At 50.7% G+C, this 15,201-nt stretch overlaps 1 protein-coding gene across 7 annotated transcripts; it reads left to right on the top strand.

The window, feature by feature from the left end:
- The first annotated feature begins 339 nt into the window (after positions 1-339).
- On the top strand, positions 340-10,550 carry NR4A2 (nuclear receptor subfamily 4 group A member 2). Of its 7 annotated transcripts, none has more exons than XM_088146573.1 (8): positions 342-934; positions 2,743-2,864; positions 3,440-4,449; positions 6,015-6,144; positions 6,805-6,968; positions 8,128-8,330; positions 8,618-8,796; positions 9,859-10,550. In XM_088146573.1, the coding sequence occupies exons 3-8, from the start codon at positions 3,442-3,444 to the stop codon at positions 10,113-10,115; spliced, it is 1,941 nt and encodes a 646-aa protein (XP_088002699.1). In that variant the 5' UTR covers positions 342-934; positions 2,743-2,864; positions 3,440-3,441; the 3' UTR covers positions 10,116-10,550. The 7 variants fall into 7 exon arrangements, with proteins under 7 accessions (XP_088002701.1, XP_088002699.1, XP_088002697.1 ...); XM_088146576.1 differs by having other exon boundaries at positions 343-934; positions 3,627-4,449; XM_088146575.1 differs by having other exon boundaries at positions 340-934; positions 2,743-4,449; positions 6,805-6,893.
- Positions 10,551-15,201: the final 4,651 nt, after the last annotated feature.

Below are 15,201 nucleotides of genomic sequence, written 5' to 3'. Positions count from 1 at the left end.
GGTGCGTCAATACATTCCTGCCTTTTTACCTGTAAAGTACCTTCTGTAGAGAATACGCCGAGATAAGGTGGTACTTGGGAGGGATGGGTAAAGAAGTCGTACTTCTAGACAGATCACAGATAGGGGGGTGTCCCACGTAAGTTGCCCAGGACTGTTGCAACGTTCGATCTGAAAGCGAACATACCTGGAACATACGCACACCTGTTCCGCTTGGTGTGGAAGCCTAATATGGAAAAAGGCATTCAGGCCCGTGAGAGCGAGACAGAGCGCGCGATGGACTGACAGCGCCGGGAGATTCTTGGATCAGTTTATGACAACAGGGGGGCGGGGGGAGGAAGGGAGTATTCAGTCTTTGTTTACAGTCTCGGATCCCCGGGTGCACCAGCCCAGACCAGGGAGAGGAGACGGAAGGGGGATCGAGGACCTGTCCCTAATTTGGCAAAAGCTGCACCAAGGTGAAGGCAGGCAGCGAGAGCCGTTTCCCACCTTAAAAGCGCCACTCTTGGTGATGTCACGTCGGAAATTTACCAAAGCAAGATCTAGCCAACTGTACCGAGAGATCCAGCCCCTTGACTGGCTGATTGGGCAGACGGCACTGACGTGCACTGACGCTTGGAGACTTGAGGTGCATGTTGGCTGTGCAATACGGAGCCCACATAAACAAAGGCACATTGGAGGGAAGGGCCAGTCTGTCCTGCTTGCTCGCCCCGCGCTTCGCTCGTATTGTACTTCCCGAAGGAGCGAAAGGAGAGCGCGTGTCCGCGCGCGGGCAGAGGCGAGCGAAGCCGAGAGGAAAACGAGAACGAAGGGATCGGCGGCAAGAGGTGCCCCTCCGCTTCCTTCCTTCGCCCGCCCAGCCGCCCTGGGAATCCGAACTGCCAACAGTTGAATGAATGAACGAATGAATGAATGAAAGAGACACGCCACCTAACAAGTAAGTGGATCGCACCGCTGTCTGCGACGGAGAATATATTCTGCCTTCTGACTGGATGATGCACCAATTTTTTCCTTCAGGCAAAGAAAAGTAGCCCTGGGGTGGGGTGGGGTGGGGTGGGGTGGGGGTTTGGGGTGGGGGAAGATCGCGGCTGCCAGAAATAAAATGTTAACACACACCCCGCCCCGTGCAGGCTTACCCAAAAGCTACCTCTTAGAAGAGCCTCGCCTATCGGCCTTCAGACCTGGAGACCTTCTCAAAGCCCACCTCGCAACTTCCACCCCCCGAAGTGTGGACTTTCGGGTAGAAGGCCGGAAGAGGCAACTTTGAGCGCAGCCCCCGCGCTTGGGCTTCGGGGCTCAGGGCCGCGGCGTTCCATCCAGTGAAGGAGGTCCGCGGCGGGGCTTCAGTCGCAGGAAAAAAAGTTGCTGGGCGGATCTGGGTTGCTTGGGAACGACTTTGATCTCCGTCAGCTGCAAGGCTTAGCGAAGGGAGAACCGGCGCTCCGTCCTCGAGCCCTTCACTGCCTTTCATGTTGATTGCTGCCGGAGGTGGGGATACTGTAATAAATTAGTCTAGAGCACGCCGCTGTATAGTGGGGCCGGCCGGCCTTCTTGCCTGGTGTAGATGGGAGACAGGAAGCAGGGAAAATCGCCTTCAGCCCTAGTCTGAATGTCCTAGCAGGTTTGTACAGAGTGGGGGAGATTACGAGGATGCTGGACTAAATCTACCGGTTGCTCAAGAGAGTGTTGGCTTTGAACGGAATTTGAATTAAGGGCACAAGACTTCGGAGCAGGAGCAGGAGCAGGAGCAGGAGCAGGAGCAGAAGCAGAGAGGAGTCGCCGAAATTGGCCGGCTGGGTTGAGCAGTCAAAGTATGAAACTTCCCAGGGTTTTCTTCTTGTACGCCTGAGAAGCTGTTCTGGGGGAGGGGGTGATATCGGAGGGATGCAATCATTGGAAAAGCCCCCGGAAAAAAACGATTTGCGTCAGTTCCGAAGGGGATCCGGAAGAGGTGGCAGAGGTATTCCCTTCTCCCGTTTAATTCTGCTGCGTTACTTTGCCACGCGCATCCTTCGGAACCTCCTGCTCTCCCGCGCGCAGCTCAGCGGCTTGGGTTGCTCGCTTCTTTGGCCTTTCACTGCCTTTGCCTTTGTGCGCGCGCGCGCGTGCGAGCGAGCGGCGAGCGGCTGCGTGCTCTAATTAATGCCGTTTCTGCCGCTCTGCTCCTTTGAAGATCTGGAAGCCGAAGAGTGGCGGAATGTCGAGGGGAGACGAGAGCTTGGGCCCCTCTCTCTCCTCCCCCATCCCGTCGCGCTTCTCATTCTTATCTCACGCCACTGACACCTCGCTTGCAATGAAGAGAAGTTAGCCCAATGGGATTGCAAACAGGCGATCTGAGGCTTGCGGGAGCTGTCAGGTGTAAGAGTTTGCGTGAGCGTGCATCTCTGCCGGCAAATGCGTGTGGACAAGCTATTAGGGAGTAGGAGGGGATAGCTTGAAGTGTCTGAATACTTTTGTTGCACAACGAGGAAAAAAATAGCGCAACGAGAACAAGAAAAACCCCACAGGCAAGGGTTTTTCTTTTCCATCCTCATCCAGCGGAAGATAAGCTCTCTGACTATTACGGCTTGTGGGAGACCGTATTCCCAGCACTCCTTTCCACCTCTGGGCCTGGCGGGAAGCTCAGCTGCTGACGCGAGGGATTTTGTGGCGCCCACCCGTCCTCGCTGCACCCCACCCCCCGGTCCAGGTGAGACTGAAAGAGTAACGCCGTCTCCCTCTCCGCACCTTGCCCGTCTTTTTCAGGGAGCAACCGGACAGGCTGGAGTCCTCAGCGCCTCGCTCAAGTCTTGGCAACTTGTCTCTCCGCTGACTTCCGACGCTGTCTGCCTTCAATTCTCCCGAAAACGCCACTCACGCGGCTGAAGGTGGGTGACGCGGGCTGGTCCTTTCCTCCTCCCCACCCCGGCCAACCAGGAAGTCAAACTTTCTCAGACGCAGACAAGGCGGCCTCAGCCTCCGGCCGGAGCTGGGCTCGCGGAACTCGGGAGAGAAGGAGGGATCGGGTACATGTGCGTGCAGGTGGAGAGGAGGGGACGTGCCGGGATCCACTCAGCAGCTCGAGCGCGGCCAGCCCCCCATCTAGCCTCCCTTGGACTTAGCAGCGGGGGAGTTGCTCTCTACTTAGAGGACACCCCCGTCTCCTCCCCCGCCGATGCTCACTTTCCCCGCTGCTTTCTCCCCTCCCTCTCTATACCTGCCCTTCTGCGCTACCTGCCTGTCCACTTCCTCACCTCCCTTCGGTTAGCGTTTTACCTCCCTTTCTGCCACCGCTTGTCCTGCCTTCGTCCTGCCTCGTCTGCCTGCCCCACTCCCTGGTATCGTCATCCCTTCCTGGCTTGGCCTCTTTGGGGGGAAAGGATGGGTGGGCGGGGGCCGAGGAATGGGATTGTTGCCCAGGAAAGCTGAGCCATGCTCTTGTTGTGCCGTGTTTCGTTTGCAGCCATGCCCTGCGTCCAGGCTCAGTACGGGTCCTCGCCGCAAGGAGCCAGCCCGGCCACGCAGAGCTACGCATACCACCACTCGGCGGCTGCCGGGGAGTACAGCTCGGACTTCTTAACGCCCGAGTTTGTCAAGTTTAGCATGGACCTGACCAACACTGAAATCACTGCCACCACTTCTCTCCCCAGCTTCAGTACCTTTATGGACAACTACGGCGCCGCCGCCGCCGCCGCCGCCGCGGGTTACGACGTCAAGCCGCCCTGCCTGTACCAAATGCCGTCGCAGCCCCCGCCACCCCCGCCACCGGCGCCCTCCATCAAGGTCGAGGAGTTGCCCCTGCACGGCCATGGCTACCCGCCGCCGCCGCAGCCCCCCGCCGCCGGCGGGCCGCAGCCGCCTGACGAGCTGGCCGTCTACTACAAACCCTGCGCCTCGCCGCCCACCCCGGCCGCTGGTTTCGCGCCGGGTCAGAGTGTCTGGGACGAGGCCGGGCCTCTGCACGGCTTCCATCATCACCACCACCATCACCACCAGGCCTATGGCGGGGCGGCGGGAGGAGCGACTGGTGGCGGCGGCGGCGGCGGCGTGCACAAGGCGGCCCCGACGGCCGTCCCGCGTCTCTCGCTTTTCTCCTTCAAGCAATCGCCTCCCGGCACGCCGCTGGGCAGCTGCCAGATGCGCTTCGACGGGCCCCTGCACGCCCTGCCGCTCAATGGTGAGCCCTCAGGCCATGGGCCTGGCGCCCACCACCACCACCACCACCACCATCACCACCACGACGGGCAGCCCTTCGCCCTGCCCAACCCTATCCGCAAGCAGGCCACTGCCGCCGCCGTCGGGTTCCCCGGACTGCAGATTGGGCATGCCTCCCAGCTCCTGGACGCCCAGGTGCCTTCGCCGCCTTCGCGGGGCTCGCCCTCCAACGAGGGGCTTTGTGCCGTCTGCGGGGACAATGCCGCTTGCCAGCACTACGGCGTGCGCACCTGCGAGGGCTGCAAAGGCTTCTTCAAGGTGAGCCACTGCTCATGCTGCCTCCTGGGGAGGCGCGAGGGGGGTGGAAGGTCATGTGTGCCTGTCGCCCAGATGCCAACTGCTATGCAGCTGATCTCCCATCCCTCTGTCCATCCCCTTCACTGTATGCCTTTATCCCTGGTTTATTGATCACCTGCAAGTCCCCACCTCCACTGAGTAGAAACTAATTCACTTTAGACTACAGCTATTGTCAATCTCAGGATTCGGCATGCAGATAGAACAGGATGCCCAATCTATGCTTGGAGTATTCGGGTTGCAAGGGTATAATGGGGGATCTAGCTTTAGCCCCCTTCCTGTCTCCAGGTGTTAGCTGAGTTCAGAATGATTTAGGGCATTTTAGATCAAAATCCACACTTACAGGGTTTTTTTAGTTCATAAGGAAAGGAAAAAGGTCAAGATAAGAGAAGCCAATAGGATCCTCACTTTATTAAATGGCATATATTGTCCCATCTATTCACTGCCCGACTATTAGGCTGTTGCTGTCTGATCCCTAAATAGTTTGGACTCCTTGTACAGAGAGAGTTGGGCCACATTTATATACACCAGATGGGAATGTGCCCCGCACCACAGAAAAAGCTGCGTTTTATTGTCCTAACTCAGATTCGAGGCCTAGTTATTCCTGCTTTATTAAGGATAACATTTCCCTCTAGGCTCCCCCAAACGATGCAACCCTTCGGTTCACCTCCTTCTTCCTACCAAGACATTGATGGAGGTACTGCAGCAGAAGAGGAACTAGCCTCTTTAGCAGATGAATTCCTTGGCATCATTTTCTAAACTGTGGGAAGAAAAGGCGCTTGAAGGAATTAGGAATTGTTCTTACTTAATCCTGAGCTTTGAAGCGTGGAAGAGAATGTGCCCCAAAATCCAGATTCCCTTCCTCTTTCCTCCCTCCCTCATACCCAGTCCGAGGTCCAAGGGGTTTCAAAATGCGCTCGGTGGGCATTAGGCCTGTTCCCCAAGTTATAATCTACCAAAATGATCTGAAACAGAGGAGGAGTTCTTGGAGTGCTGGGTGCCTGTTGCCCTCTCCTGATCTCCTCACCTTTCCCTCTGCCAGTCCTGTCCAACGTGGGGGGTGGGGGGTGCTGGTCCTGTCTGTGCCAGGGCTGAGCTGCGCGAGGGGCCCCTTTTGCAATCCGTCTCCCTTAGAACTGAAATTGCTTAGGACAGAGAGCCGTGTCTAAACTAACAAAGTGGGACCGCAATCCCGATGGTCAGATTAAGTTCTCTCTCCCCCCAACCTCCTCATTGAACAACTGCGTCCTTTGAAGAAAAAGGAATGAAAATAATAGGAATGCCTTGGATTTGTGTTGACTGAGCGACTCGTTCAGCTTATAGCAGGTGGGCCAGAAGTTGCGTGGCGAGCCCGCTCCCCATTTTTTTCTTGCTCGAGGCTTTGGAAAAAGAGAGACTGCTCAGGCGAGAGAGGGAGGAGGAGGAATCTTCTTAGCCTGCGAAGTGCCTCAAACTCAGGCCGCCTTCCTGGCTCCTCTCCTCTCCGCTCCTCACCTCTCCCTTCCCCTCCTCTCCTCTTGTCTCTGCAGCGCACCGTCCAGAAAAACGCCAAGTACGTTTGCCTCGCGAATAAGAACTGCCCAGTGGACAAACGCCGTCGGAATCGGTGCCAGTACTGTCGGTTTCAGAAGTGCCTTGCTGTCGGCATGGTCAAAGAAGGTAGAGCCTGCCGGTGGGTGGGAGCCCGGGGTGGCCACAGGCGCCGGCGGAGCAGCAGCGGGACCTAGCAGGTGTCCTCAGTCGCGAAGAGATCGGGCCAAGTCCCAGCTGAGCGCGCGCGCACGCGCGCGCGGCCTCTGCGCCAGCCATCCTTCTGGCTCTTGGGCGGCCCTTGGCTTCCCAGCTCGTTCGGGCCGGTCTGCAGAGGGGCTTCGAGCGCATAAACCCTCGGGGGAGTGGCAGGAGGCGAAGGCCTGTACAAACCTGGATCAGACTAAGATAGCTTTTCTGGGACGCGACACTTGCAGGGGCTGGGTTGGCTGCCTTAGTTTTAACCTAAAGGGACTCCAGGAGTCGGGCAGATTGGGCTCACGTGAAGGAATGCCCTGAGGCATCTGTTCCCGAACATGTTTTTCTAAACTCATTTAAAGAGTCAGCTGTTCGGAGCAAGACCTCATTGAAACTGGGTGCTGGGACCAAATGAAGCCTGGGAAACACTAAAATACTAACAGCCCCAATTTCTCCTTAGAAACTTTTCTATGGGCAAGGATATTCAGCCACAAAGTTCTGGGCCCCGTAGAACAGGGCACTAGGTCGGCAGGTTATATTTTCTTCTTCTCTCCCTGGCAAGGCAACCTGAGGCATGTTCTCTATTTACAGTGGTTCGCACAGACAGCTTAAAAGGCCGAAGGGGTCGCTTGCCCTCGAAACCGAAGAGCCCCCAGGAGCCTTCTCCCCCTTCGCCCCCGGTGAGTCTGATCAGTGCCCTGGTGAGAGCTCATGTCGACTCCAACCCGGCTATGACCAGCCTGGACTATTCCAGGGTAAGCTGGAGACAATATTCGCCTATGGGTCCACCTCGCGGGCCACAAAATAAAACGTGCCTAGTCCATACCAAGGTCATTATGACTCCCACCTCCACTTGAAGTGATTGTGCAGACATCTCCGAGGTGTTGGTGTCCCAGAGAGCTCGGATGTATCTGGGCAAGAACTGATATGTGCGTTTGCATGTGTGCCTGGTGAAGAGGGAAGGGAAACTTCCAGCAGATGTAGGCTGCATTTCTCTGTACACTTCTTGGACTGTTGGCTCATTGTGTGAAATAACTTTTACTTCTGTTAAATGTATATAAGATTGCTTTGTTCAATACCAGAAGTTATTATCTCTTCCCATTTCCCCCTGCCAGTAATTGAAGCAATGCTTTTGATTTGAAAAGGAGGTGTTTGCATTCAGATGTGCTTGGGAAATGAAAGACATTAAGAAACATTAAATCCAGGGCACCACACTCCCAAAGGAGGTGACCCGAGTACCAGCCTCCTGGAAACTTACCTTCAACTCCTTAGTACAGGGCATGTTTGTTTGTTTGTTTTTCTGCTTTATGGAGACACATGATGTAAGTTAGGTAGGGAGAGTCACCTCTTTTTCGGGATATTATTATTTCCTCCCTTCTCACAGTAGAGCCACATGTGAATGTACAGTTTTGAATACATAAGAAATGAAATATAATGATAGAGACCCACACACATTTGTGCTGAATACATTGTACATGTTTGTATTGTGTGTATAGATTGATGGATAGATTCCCCGGCCCCACCTCCAACTAATCGCTTCATTATCACAGCCACTCATTTTTCCGAACTGGCTTTCCAGAGGCTAAACCAAGCCCCTGGGATCTTTGCTTTGGGGTGTCTTTCTGGAGTGTTTAAAGTCGACCCTTCCTCCTGGCCACAGCTATTTCCCCTCTTTGAGGGGCCATCCCTCCTAGCGCCACCCCTAATTGAATTAATTGCCCTGGAACATCTAATTTCCTCACTGGCCAGAGCCAGGTTTAATTGTTATAAAAACTTGGCTCCCCTCCTCGAAATGGGGTTAGCAATTTCACGGGCTATAGATTTCAGAGAGCCTCATTAAATTGCTGGGGTCTTTCTCTCTTCCCTCCCCCCTCCCTCTCCCCCCCACCCAACTTCTGTGCAACGGAATCCCAGTTCCAGGCAAACCCAGATTATCAGATGAGCGGTGATGACACGCAGCATATCCAGCAGTTTTATGATCTCTTGACTGGTTCCATGGATATCATCCGGGGCTGGGCAGAAAAGATCCCTGGCTTCACTGACCTTCCCAAACAAGACCAGGATCTGCTGTTTGAATCTGCCTTCCTGGAGCTTTTTGTCCTGCGGCTAGCCTACAGGTAAGCAGGAAGTGCTCTCTCAAAGCTGAAGGCCACCTCCATGTGTATGCTTGAATGTGTATGTCTGTGGAACACATGTGCACGTGCACACACACAGACACATCTCTTGCGATCCTTCTGATGAGGAAACCCTGTGCCGTTCAAGGTCCGCTGAGCTGCATTTTATTAACTCCTCAGTAATTAGGTCCCTCTTAAGCCCTCCATTTATTGCTTGGCGAATAATTAGTTGTTTGCCTTTCTCTATTCCCCCCCTCCTCTTCTCTGGCCGCCCTGTGAACCCCCGGCAGGTCAAACCCAGTGGAAGGAAAGCTAATCTTTTGTAATGGTGTGGTCCTGCACCGGCTGCAATGTGTCCGTGGGTTCGGGGAATGGATCGACTCCATTGTGGAGTTCTCTTCCAGCCTGCAGAATATGAACGTCGATATCTCCGCCTTCTCTTGCATCGCTGCCCTAGCCATGGTGACAGGTGAGCCCAGCTTCCGGCTCTTTCTCTTCCTCTTTATTCTGATCATCTAGGGGTGTTTTACTTCAGATTAATTGATCTGGAATAAGTAACCAGTTTTCCAGTCTTAGTGACGAATATAGATTAAAAAATTTAAAGCAACTATAGTCTTTCAGGCAAGCTGAAAATCTCTGTTCCATGCGCTGTTTTAACTGTCAGGGCAGATGAGAATTCCTAGTTGGACAGAAATTCACACCCTTCCAATATGGAGTTAAAATCTACAATAGTCACACCCCTCACCCTAATTTCATTCTCGCATTTTTTACTGCATATTGGGATTTTTCACTTCTTTTTCCATAAAATGCTGCTTGTTATTCTGGATTAAGTAGACATATTCCTTCAACCTTCCTATCCTCCTATTTAAGGTAAACCAGAGTATCATCAGTTCCCAGCTGAATATGAATTAATCCAGAATAATTGCCCTTTTATACAATCACCTTTGGCAATAGGGAATAGAATTCACAAATCAAGATATATGCATGAAGTCATGTTTATGTTCACACGACACTGAACCACAAAGTAGCCAATCATATTTTTGGCTAGTTTTGTGTACATCCAACCCCTGTGATTAACTTAGGGTTCAGTGTGCCTGCTAACCCAGAATATTGGGTCAACTGATCAAACTATGGGGGTGTTCTATGAACACAATTTTTATGAGACAGAAAATCCACATTTCAATTACTATCATGCAGTTGGTTCTGTGGCATGCTGGAAGTTCAAGGGTACCTACTCAAATGGAGGAGTTGCAACTTCCACAGTTGCAATTTCCCACTGCTGTCTAATTTACAGCTAGTGTACTTCAAAGTAAGTCCCCTTGAGTACAGAAACTTCAGTTTATTCCAAACTATGTGTGTTTAGGATTGAAACTTTAAAGAGTAAGGGGTGGTTAAAGCAGGCCAGGGTCTCCCAATACATGATTTGCAGTCTGCGCCTCCCAGCAGGGCCTGCTGAAGTGCCCCTCCCTCAGCCACCCCCTTACATTTGTCCAGAGCTGGGTCTAAATCAGCACCTTCTTGTCCCTTGCAGAGAGGCACGGCCTGAAGGAGCCTAAACGGGTGGAAGAGCTTCAGAACAAGATTGTCAATTGTCTCAAGGACCACGTGACTTTCAACAACGGCGGCCTGAACCGGCCAAATTACTTGTCCAAACTCCTGGGCAAGCTCCCGGAACTGCGCACGCTCTGCACGCAAGGCCTGCAGCGTATTTTCTATCTGAAACTGGAAGACTTGGTGCCGCCACCAGCAATAATTGACAAACTTTTCTTGGACACTTTACCTTTTTAAAAACAAAAACAGAGAGAGAGAGAAAGAAAGAAAGAAAGTGTAAGGGGGGGGGAAATCTAGAAAGAAAGACTATGCTGCTGTGCGTTCAGAGTGAAGAACTTTCAAAGCCTCGAAGGGAGGGGGGATGCAAGAAAGCAAGCAAGCAAGCAGATCGAGGGCCCAGGAGAAAAGCGAGAGCCCCCCTGATCAGGAAGGAGCACCTCTGGCTGTCGCATGCTCCCATCCCTCCAAACTGTGGCTTAGCCTGTCCTGCCGAACAGTGACTGGAAACTGGGGGCTCTCTGGCCATGCTGAATTCCGTTCCTTGGACTACACACAGATTCCCATGGTACAAGCTTTTTATTCTTGCCTAAACAAACAAACAAACAAAAAAAGTCTCTTTCGCTCCCATACACTCCCTTTTCCCCAAAGCAAAACGACAAAAAAAAAATAAAATAAAGCAAAACGAGAGTTCATTGCTATGGTTGTGAGGATGACTGTGACCAAGAACTGTAAGTTAGGAAGCTGAGCCTTGCTCAGGCTTTAGCTGCTGCTGCTGATGGCAAGAGTATTAAGATGACCCACTCAATCTCCCCTCCCCCTTTCTTAAGGCTTTTAAAGTGTTTTCTGCTGTAAAGGGAAAGCTGTAATATATAGAAGATGAAATTAAGGGGTGGGGGAGGGAGAAGGGGCGGCATGAATCGACAGAAGGCAAAGGATTGTACACTTATCAGATGCAGTTTGGCTTTTTCTTTCTAAAAAACAAAGCAAAACTATACTGTGCCTATTTATGAATAAGCTATTCAAACCATTATAAAATGAGAGAAGGAGAGAGAAAAAGAGTCATGCGACTGAATCAAGGGATTTGAACAAAAACATTTGACTATTTAAGATTTAAATCAAGAGAAAGTCTGATGATTCTAGAAAGACAATGTTATAGGCACTTGCTATTTCAGTAATGTCTATATTCTATAAATAGTTATTTCAGACACTATGTAGTCTGCTAGATTTTATAAAGATTGGTAGTTCTCTAAGAAGCTTCAAAAGTTTTTCTCAGTTGTAAAAAGGTGGGCACAGGTGTTACACAAATCCAACAGACTCCCCACCTGCACCCATTCCCGGAAAATCTTCCGAAAGGGACCCATATTCCCGTGTTTGTAAACACCGTTTGGCATTCCTTGTTTGTAAGTGTCGTATGTATTGTTGATGCTGATTAAAAAGAAAACAGTTTATATCTTGATTATTTTGTTGTCTGAGGAGAAACCAGTCTTGCATGCACAAGCTTTTTTGACTATTTCCAGAGTGTTTATCTCATATATAGATCTCCCTGGAAATTATTGAGCACTTTGACTTTTTATTTCAAGTTTCTTTTGTTGAGGGAGGGAGTTATTTTTTTTAAATGCCTAAAATTGTTAATATATTATTTTACGTATCAATACAATGTTTTTTTAATGCCATATTCTGTAGTATATCTATTTTTCTTTGTATATTTCCAGTATGGCATATTTTAAAATCACTGCCTTTTCCCTTTCCTCTCTCCCCCTCTACCCACCTCACAACTTCTCCTTGTGGTGTATATGACAGTTAGAAGCTGACACTTTCTCCCTAAACTCTTTCTTGGAGAAAGACAATTTTAATGTTTACAGCCAATAAATCCATGTCAACGAACAGAATCCCGTCTTTTTTCTCTTTAGAAAAAAAGCAGTCCCAGCAGCTTCCCAGGATACATAGTTACTCAGATGGTGATGGTGATGATGATGATGATTCATAGCACTAAAGCAGCAAGTTAAAAAAAAATGCTATATGTATGATGGCTTAGATGACTTGGGAAAGGGATTTGCTATTTTAAGAGGTGAAGGAGGAGGCAAAGCTAAGACGTACAGTTTAATTTCTTTTTCTAGCTTCAATTCTAAGCAGTGTTTATTGTTTCTATCATTTTAGCCTTCCTCTGAAGCCTCTGGAAACCTAAGTTAAATGCAGAAATATTTGCATTGTCTGGCTCTAAAAATTTAAATAGGCTCTGTTTAGTGCAATGCACTCTAATGGAATTAGCGTTTGTGAGTAATCTCCGCATCAGTCTCTGATTCTAAACAAGTTTGTTCTGCACCCAACAGAGTAGGCAAGATACAGCAAAAAACAAATGGGGCAGAATCAGGCTGGAATAGGTTAAGATATTTGTAACTGGAGCATTCATATTTTTTGCTGAAATTTAAATAGGCTAAATTGGATGAAATTGATTTTAACGGAGAATGTGTATGCATGTGTGCGGACACCATAGACCTGTGGCATGTTTAGTGGAAAGCAAGTTCCATAGAGTTTAAAGGATATGACGATCTACCAACTGCAAAGGACTGCAGTCTTACTTTATTGACAACGGAATGCTAAGGATATTTAACACATTCCTGTTGAATTCAGTAGGGTCCTTTCCAGAGAAGCATGTGTAAAATTGTGGTTACAATCCTAAATCATTTACTAGAAAGTAAACTATTTGAATTCAGTGAGATTTACTACAGAATTAGGCAGAATTAGGATTGGGTTGTTAAAGTTTGGACAGGAAATTAATGCCTCTGTAGTTCATCTGGGAGAAAATCCGGTTTATTTCAGTAGGATTTACTGCAGAGTAGGTATGTTTAGGTTCGGGCTGATGGAAATCAATGGAATGTACTTCCGAGATAAGGTTTAGGAAGTGGAAATGAAGTAATCCTATTTGCTAAGGCTGTAGATGCTTTAGATTCATCTGGAAAAGTGTATCTTTACTGCACTTTGAATACAGTACCTTCATTCCTCTTAAGAATCAATGGATTCTATTAGCATAGTAGGATTTTTTTTTCTATTTGAAGAAACATAAAATGCATAAACAAGGAAACACTGATTTTTGGATATCCCTTCTTCGGTGTCCCTCTGACCCATTAAACTTCAGACTCAATTTATCTCAAACCGAAATATACAGCGAAGCGCGGGGAAACAGCTAAGAAAATAGATGGGAGGACCCGAGTTCTACGTACAAACACTCACAGCCTCTGTGAGAAGGCTTTTTTTTGGATATAATGTATATGTTTTTGGGTGGGGGGTAGTAAAGCTAATCTCCCCATTATTTAATTTAGGGGGGATTTCTCATACGCACACAACTATTTTGCTGTGTCTGTTTTGAATTTGAGTCAGTAGTAGCGGCTTGTTTTACCTTTCCCCTCGTTCTCCTATGCTTACCAGCATACAAGCGGCTGGGGAAGGCGGGGGTGGGGGGGAGGCTAAAGAGAGGCATCTGATCGTTGGAATCAAGGAAAGATGGCAGGCTCATCCAAGAGAAATAACAACAATTCTTGCCCAACAAGGGAATCCGCCGGATCCCTAGCCTTAGATTGATGAATTGCACGCCAGAGCCAGATCGGGAAAAAGAGCTGACTTTCCAGAGAAGGGTGTCTGTGACTTAGATAGCGCAGCTGGCGCGAGCCTGCTCGGGAGTGCGCTCTGGGGAGTTGAGCGGGGTTTATTTTTAAGGAAGGGGGCGAAGGAGCGCGTGGCCTGCCACGCTCGAGCGATCCTCTGCGCCAGCGCCCTTCACTCTTCTTTCCAGATTGGCTCATTCGGCGGCCCCGAAGGACTGTCACGAAGGTGAGGCGTCTTTCCCGGCATAACTTGAGCTCAGAAATGCTGCGGGGCCAGGAGGTGGCCACCTTTAGGTCCGACAGGAGGACCGGAGGCGAACTCAATCCTGGGGAGAAATCATGCTCCCGGAAGGGTTCCCCAGAGATTCCCCGCCATCCCTTGAGCCCACAGCCGGAGCTTCTGGCTCTAAGGATCGCACGTGCAGTTTGTCTTCCAGACGAGTCTTCTCAGTCCCGGTTTTATTTTATTTTATTTTATTTTTTGAAGCAATGTAGTTACATAGGTTGTAAGAAAGGGTAGTGAGGAGTCCAACCGGGTCTTCGGAGACCCTTTTAGAGACGGGAAATCTCTTCAAGCAGAAGCCCAAGGGAATTTAGATGGCAAGCCTTGCGGTGGTGAAAATTTCCCGCCGAAAGTAGCGGTTCCTTTACAGAAAGCGCCCGGCGTAGAGCGGCTCAACGCTGCACTCTCCTTTCCCGCCCATTTGCAGGCAGTTCCTCTAGAGGCTCAGGCACACGGCTGCTTCAGGCAGAACGGACGCCACCCCTCCATGCCCCTCCACCAGCCTAGCCCAGCTGTTATAATGGAGTGGAAAGGAGAGGTTGCCCCCCCTTTTCTCGAGGCGATTAGGTTGGGGGGGGAGTGTGAATTCCAGCGGCGCCTCGTTGATAATTGTGGGGAGGGAGGGAGCGAGCGAGCGAGCGCGGTGGCTCTGCTGGATGGGCGACTGAGGGGTGCGTGGCGGAGAAAGCGTGCAATGGAATGTGTGTCTGTATGGGTGAATTTTCTAGGAATTGCTTTAGCGGCGATGCTAGGTTTTAATCTGAGAGAGAGATGGGTGCGAGAGTTAGGGTGTAACCAGAAATAAAGCAAAGTTGCCTCTCCAGTGCTAGAACTAAGGAGAGGCTTGGGGATGTGCGGAGAGGCGGTTTTTTCTGTGCCGTCCCGCCAATGGGGCGCTTCAGTTCTCCCCCGCCCCCGGTAGGGCCAGAGCCGAGCTCTCGGGGCGCTTAGGACTCAAAAGGGTTTCCTTTGCCGCGACTTGAGGGGAAGCTGCTGCTGAGTGAATAAATTCCCTTTGTACTTCGGCTGGCTTGTTTTGTCTCGGGTCGGCCTGAAGCTGGGGACGCAGCGAGGGGCTCTACTTATATTTATGGAAGTGATTTAAGGAAGCATTTGGGCGCGTGACTCTCAATGGCAGGAAATAAATGGGCCTTTCTCCCTATCGCGGGCGACCCTGCTAGCCGCCTTCTGCGCGCCTCGAGCGAAGGACAATTGGGGAGGTGGCGGGGCGGGGGAGACGGAGGCTGCCGCTCTTGCGGCTATAAGACTCCCACGGGCTCCTGGGCAGACCCCGAAGTAGCCCTGAATGAACTTACTCCGGGGGAAGCGACTCCCGGAGAGGGAATGGGTCCATTAATTCGAATGAGATGCCTTGGGGGAACGTGACGGGGTTGACGCCCAGTAACTTGACTACGGCTACCTTGGGGAAAGGAAACCG

The sequence above is a fragment of the Python bivittatus genome, unplaced genomic scaffold (assembly GCF_059951505.1).
Source record: "Python bivittatus isolate LINGU-HERP-01145 unplaced genomic scaffold, Pbiv_v1 ctg000480_np1212, whole genome shotgun sequence".
Classification (NCBI taxonomy): Eukaryota; Metazoa; Chordata; class Lepidosauria; order Squamata; family Pythonidae; genus Python; species Python bivittatus.
This window is presented reverse-complemented; position numbering and strand designations above follow the sequence as displayed.

Coding starts and splice junctions, on each gene's coding strand:
- NR4A2 (XM_088146577.1), top strand. CDS start 3,409: ATGCTCTTGTTGTGCCGTGTTTCGTTTGCAGCCATGCCCTGCGTCCAG. Junction 4,450..6,014: donor GCTGCAAAGGCTTCTTCAAG/GTGAGCCACTGC, acceptor TTGTCTCTGCAG/CGCACCGTCCAGAAAAACGC. Junction 6,175..6,804: donor CCGGTGGGTGGGAGCCCGGG/GTGGCCACAGGC, acceptor CTCTATTTACAG/TGGTTCGCACAGACAGCTTA.